The sequence below is a fragment of the Watersipora subatra genome, chromosome 8 (genome assembly GCF_963576615.1).
Source record: "Watersipora subatra chromosome 8, tzWatSuba1.1, whole genome shotgun sequence".
Lineage (NCBI taxonomy): Eukaryota > Metazoa > Bryozoa > Gymnolaemata > Cheilostomatida > Watersiporidae > Watersipora > Watersipora subatra.
In genome coordinates, this window is record NC_088715.1 from 60,728,340 (window position 1) to 60,734,587 (window position 6,248).

Below are 6,248 nucleotides of genomic sequence, written 5' to 3' on the forward strand. Positions count from 1 at the left end.
TGTGGACACTTTTCTACTCATCACCTTCTATTATGGCTTTGTAAAGATAAAAGAATGTCAAGGTGGCAGTCAATTAAAGGTGGCGCTCAATTAAATGTGGTGTTCAACTAGAGGTTTTATGGTAACCATATTTGTTGTAGAAACCCTCCACCTATTATGGCTAGCCAAGGAGGACGATTCCCTGGAGTTTCTCCGAATGTAGCCCTAGTAGGTAACATTGTCCCAAATGTTAATCGACCACCAATGATGATGAGTCGACCACCAATAGGTAATACAGGGCAACCAATGATGGCCCTGGCAGGTGCTCAGCCTCACACAATGATGTCCACCGGACAGGCAAATGTTATTCAGCGTACTACAGAGGTGTGCAGTATATTTATTTTTCATTTTTTTAACGTTCATAAACCATATTCTAATCACTTTGTGATTGCCACTTTGGGTGCAACATGTTACTCCTACTTTCATTAGATTGCTCGTCAGAGCATAGCATCTGTAACCATTGTATTTGTAGCTTTTCTTTACACTCAGTTTATATTATATTATCTACTACCTAATATGTCTGAGAGACTGTAACTTGAGTACTCTTTACACTCAGTTTATATTAAATTGTCTACTACCTAATATGTCTGAGAGACTGTAACTTGAGTACTCTTTACACTCAGATTATATTATATTATCTACTACCTAATATGACTGAGAGACTATGTAACTTGAGTACTCTTTACACTCAGATTATATTATATTATCTACTACCTAATATGCCTGAGAAACTATGTAACTTGACTACTCTTTACACTCAGATTATAATTTACTTGTTATAAAAAATGCGTTGTTCAGACACTTAAACTTGTAAATTCGTTGTTTTTGATTCAGGATTCAGACGATGGAACCCCCGTGAGAGATGAAAGAGAAGATGATGTGGAAAGATGCCCAACACCTGTTATGGATGAACATAGTGATGATGGGGGATCAACCCCTGTTAGAGATGAGTGGGACTGATATCGATTTCTGTCAGAAATCAATAGAGCTGATATCCACTCCTATAAGGAATCAATAGGGCTGATATCCACCCCTGTCAGGAATCAATAGGACTGATATCCACTCTTGTCAGGAATGAATTGGACTAGTATCCACCTTTGTCAGGAATCAATAGGACTGATATCCATCCCTGTCAGGAATGAATAGGACTGATTTGAACCTTCACGATGACTAGCATAACATTTAGACAGTTGCAGGTTGTTGTTTACTGGTCGAATTCAAAATGTTCTTTTTCATTATTGCTTATCTGATGTCTATCTTTGCCAATTCATGTTTTTTAATCACAAATTACGATACACTGATACATGAATTGCTTGTGTTCTCATTAGCAATATTGAGTCTTCTGTTCATGTATGGAAGTATTTGGACTAGTCCTTGTAAAGATGATAAAGTCATAAACTGATTCCCTTTTTTTTAACAATAATGTAATTCTTTTTGATGAGTCTTAAGTTATAACATTGTTGGACATTGTTGTGCAGGTGCTATATTGATGGCTAGCTTCTTGGCAATTATGTATATACCAAAATATTTCTGGTTACTGTTCCATTGATCTGTACAGGCGCGAATGCATAAATACAATGTATTTATGATCATTACTAACTGGTAAGGTTCTACTATGATTTCTGATAACTTATAATTCAATTTCAAAAGTATTTGCAGCAGTGTTGGTAGTCCACGCTTTCTTTAGGCTGCTACATGCATTAGTCAAACTTGCATCAGTCAGTTTGGAGATAGTTGGTATCTGAGTTAATAGTCGAAGATGTGTATGAATAGCAAATGTGCTCAGAAGGGGAGGTATGATATACAATACAAGTCTATTAATAAGACTAGAGTGACGATTTTCATGATTTTAGCTAAGGACTTGAGGATTAAGGAACTAAGTCTAACCTGAAAGTTTGGCTTAGGCTGCAACAACAAACATGTATATAGATCACGATTATATGGTATGCATGGATCTAGTGAGTAACCCGACTAGATGGTAAGTGGTCAGGTCTGAAGAAATATCTATGGGTGTTAGGTAAATTGACAGCTGAAATATGCATTGTTAAGACAACTCCCTGAGAACATGGGCAGCTTCCAACCAATCGCGGTTAAAATTGAAACCGCAAAGGACCTAATAGCTGGCACATTATCACAACCGTTTTATTGCTGATCAGAAAACAGTAGACTTTTTCTCTCTATAACGTTAATTATTTTAACCTGCAACTCCATTCTAACATTTGTCTGAGGGCCTAGACGAGATACCATATAGCAATCTTTATTTGCCCCATTAACATTTCCCTGTTTGAAACTAGGTTATGCCTCTGATGGAGATGCCAGGCGATGAAAGGCCATGATGGATTATGTGTTTGCTGGGAAGAGCACGTTAGCTCACCACAACTTCACAATGGGATGCACAGATAACGGTTATTTGATGGATCAAGATTATGTACACAACATTAAAAAACTTGTCAACCCTCTTGATCAGTTACAGCGGGACCTAAGACTAGGAAATTTCGTAAAATAGATTAGCTGGCATACAGAGCAAACCATACGCTATATTCATCCAAGCCACCGACATTACTACATCCATCCACTCAAACAACAATCTGTAACTTTTTACAGGTTGCCATACTGTTCATATGAACTACTTGAAACTGGTGAAGTCCTCTTTGAACCCTTAGTACATGGCCTCGGACATGAAGACATTCACAGAACAGATCGCCAGAACTTTGCTTCTGCACAGAGATTAATACTACCAAAAGTTCTCACTTGTTTAAAAAACATTACAAAAGGTGAAGGTAAGTATTTTAAAACAAACAACATGTTGTTTATAAGTCATTACCTGTGACACTGGTTATTTGAAATTATGACATCATTTGAAATTTGATTTTACATCACCATTGTTATACTAAGAATGCTGCTGCTGCTGTGCTCTCAATGGATACTAATATAATAACTTTGAATTGCTACCCTTTATTTCAGGCTATAAAATAACTGATATTCCGTGTAGCTATGAGATGTCATTGATATTAATTTTAATTACCCCCTCCTAGACTACCAATAATCATAAAGCTACAAAGTTTATGCCCTGTTAGTGGATTATCCATTAGTGGGACACATTCAGCTAATGTCATCAGGTGTGTCAAAAAAGCAAAAAAGTTCACATGTGCATAAAATTCGGCTATATCATGCTGTCTTATTCAATAAATGTTTCACAGCTATTTGGAGTAGTCCTCTTAACGGAAAAGGTAAGATGACTCTTAATTATTTTAACATCATTGTTATTATTATGTTGTCAAGCAGAATCAGCAGTTCCAAGGTACACTGGTCCATCTCAAACTGGTGAACTCATATGCTAGCATTTACCTGGACCGCAACATGACAGTGGAAGAAAGAGTTGTGAATGCGGCATATGTATGTAATTTTCTTCGCCTTTAGAGAAGTTTTGGTGGATAGGAAGCTTAACCTTAACACGCAGAACATCTTAAGCCGAGAAGCAATACTAGGCACAATACTAAGTTGCCACTATGTGGTGTTGCTTCTAAGATTCTTTCGTGATCATTCACCTGATTTGGTGGTCGAGCTCGGGCTAACTGGAACAGACTATTGCGAGTCATCTTTCAGTGAGAATGGCTCCTTTGTGATGAACCGTCATACGTATTCATTAGCTGATATGCTGACATGTTTCGAAAAAATGAACTCTATTAATTCCATACACAGTAGAGGTTTAGTAAAAACTTGTAAAGCTCACACCAAGCAAAAGATCATTTGGTCAGCCGATGATACATCAAGCCCCACATCAAGCTATCCTGTTGATAAAAAAGTTCCATCTGATGACATTCTAACCCAATGGTGGGAAAATGGATTGAGAAAAGCCCAGCAGCTATTGCTTGAACTAGGTCTAAATGCAAATCTACGTAAGTTCTCTAAGCCTGAACTCACTGATCCAATAATCTAATCTGATTGATTCACTCAGTCTGAATTAGCCAGCAGTGCCAGCAATACACCAGAAGAAACTGATGATATCACTATAACTTTACAAGTAGAGACACACTTGAGAACTTTATTTGAAGCTAATGATGATGTTCATACTCTGAAACATTTGCTAACGCTACCTGTCCCTGGATCTGGTGACGTATATAAGTCAACCATTGTATCACTCCTTAATGCGGATGGCTCCATATCGTCAGACAAGCTCATAAGAGTACAAGCCCATAGTAGAATCCCATCATTCATTGAATGTGAGTTGCCCGATAACACTTTTCCTCTATTCTCTGACATCATCTATAAGCAAAGTTTTGTAATCAAAGTAGGAAGACTTCAGCGCATCTACGATCTAAATTCCAACAACAGAAAAATAGACCAAGACACGGTTGTATTAACATGCAAGGAGGATGTACTCTGTGACGTAAACACATGTGATAGAATAGAGGGCTCACAGTTCAGATATACTTCTGATTCCACTAAAGTGAAAGTCAAGTATATAATTGGACCCGCAGAGTTACGTCATGATGAGGGTGTGTATTATGCTAATAATAAAACTATTCAAGTGCTCGAAACTAGCAGTCAGTCGATAGCTACAATAGCTTCCTCAAAAAGCCAAAGTACAACAGCAAGCTCTACATCAACTTTTACAGTTTGTGGCGAGAATGACAGTGGTACAATTGTGACTGAAATTGAGCCCCAGCCAGAGGCAAGGTCGAAGAGATGGAAACGAGTTATCACACGCTTCGATTGATAACAAGGTATAGGTGTTGGTGCTACAATGTAATATTTTATATTTTATAATAATAATCAGAACCCGAAAATAGTTAAATTTTATGCTGTTGATTTAAGAAACAAAAAAACAATTGGCACATACTTATCAGGACTCATTTCACCCAAACCCAGTCAGCCACATCCTGTGCATGGTTACCCAGTTGCAGGCATAGACTTGACATTATATATTTTTTTAAACTGAAGATCCTTTGTAATTGTATCAAATAGTCATGGACCGTAATCTCTAGTCGAATTGCTATTATCAATTACCATGTTTTACTTACAGTGGCATTTGACATGTCATAGGATACTACTGTTATTCTCTGATCTTCTGACTATTGGTACTGCTGTTGGTGCTGCATACAGTCCTAAATATGAGCTATTTACAGCTCTCAGGCTCTTCATGGGCATTGGTGTAACAGGCACAAGCCTATATTCTGGGTAAATCTTCCTCAATGATTATCACTCATCATCTCTATTTTTGTTATTAAACACCTGGATTTTATTAATTTGATCTAATACACACCATGAACAATTTAAGGCTAACCATTGTCTATTCCTTGATCGTACTCTTATAGCAAGTTGCCCCTGCTCCAACCATGAATCCACATTTGTTTGTTTTTCCGTTATAACTTGGCTAGTGAGGTAATTCTTCTCACTTCTGCACAATGGGTTGAAGCACACCATACTCAAATTTAAACATTATTGTCAAATTTTTGGGTTGGTTGGATATCACACAACTGAAAAAAACTTGCTCATTGCTACATTGCTTCACAAAAAAGTTCAATCCCCTTCCCTGATGTGTTTATAAAACTATACATAGCTTCTTCACTAAGAGAAAAAATTAGAGTGGAAAAAGGGTGGTTATAGGAATGGATGAAAAATGGGTTGTGGGTCTAAACAAAACTATAAAACATGAAATGCAAAAAGGGTTAATTGTGAAATAATGGTTAGTTGGCTATGAGTCATTTGTTAAAACCCTAAGAAAATAGGCTATAGGTCCAATTCCAAACCTAGGTATGCACATGCTGCCTGTTTTAGAGACTGTCCCACCCCGTCCCACCCCTGGGGTTTTTCATAACTATGGAAATCCAGGTAGGTATGGCAGTTATTGCAAAATTCTTTGATTAGATTCAGATGACCAAATAACTTCATAAAATGGTAAACAATAAAATACGTGGCATATTCCTCTTCTAAAACGTTAGATTCCTGAAACTGCTTTCAAAAAAGGACTAAAACTTATACTGTGCGCAGATGCAAAACGATCAATTAATGTATTACTAGTTGCCTTATCCTGATCGATAGCAAAATAACAACTCCATTTATTACCAGATTGTTAAACCGGTCTATAGTTTGAAAGAGCATGCAACACACAATATTTTTATCGAAGCATTGCGTCTTGTGCGCCAAGTGCATGCGAGCGCTTCATCATCACCGTTTCAATGGGTATCTGTATCTGGAACGCTGCA

General features: G+C 37.3%; 1 protein-coding gene across 1 annotated transcript in view; it reads left to right on the plus strand.

Moving 5' to 3' along the window:
- The window catches only part of LOC137402215 (pre-mRNA cleavage complex 2 protein Pcf11-like), a 61,593-nt gene extending 59,973 nt beyond the window's left edge, over positions 1-1,620 (plus strand). Inside the window, exons 38-39 of the mRNA XM_068088715.1 lie at positions 141-363; positions 874-1,620. Coding sequence (XP_067944816.1) covers positions 141-363; positions 874-999 — 349 coding nt within the window. The 3' untranslated portion in view covers positions 1,000-1,620. The remainder of the gene's footprint in view (positions 1-140; positions 364-873) is intronic.
- The last annotated feature ends 4,628 nt before the right edge of the window (positions 1,621-6,248 follow it).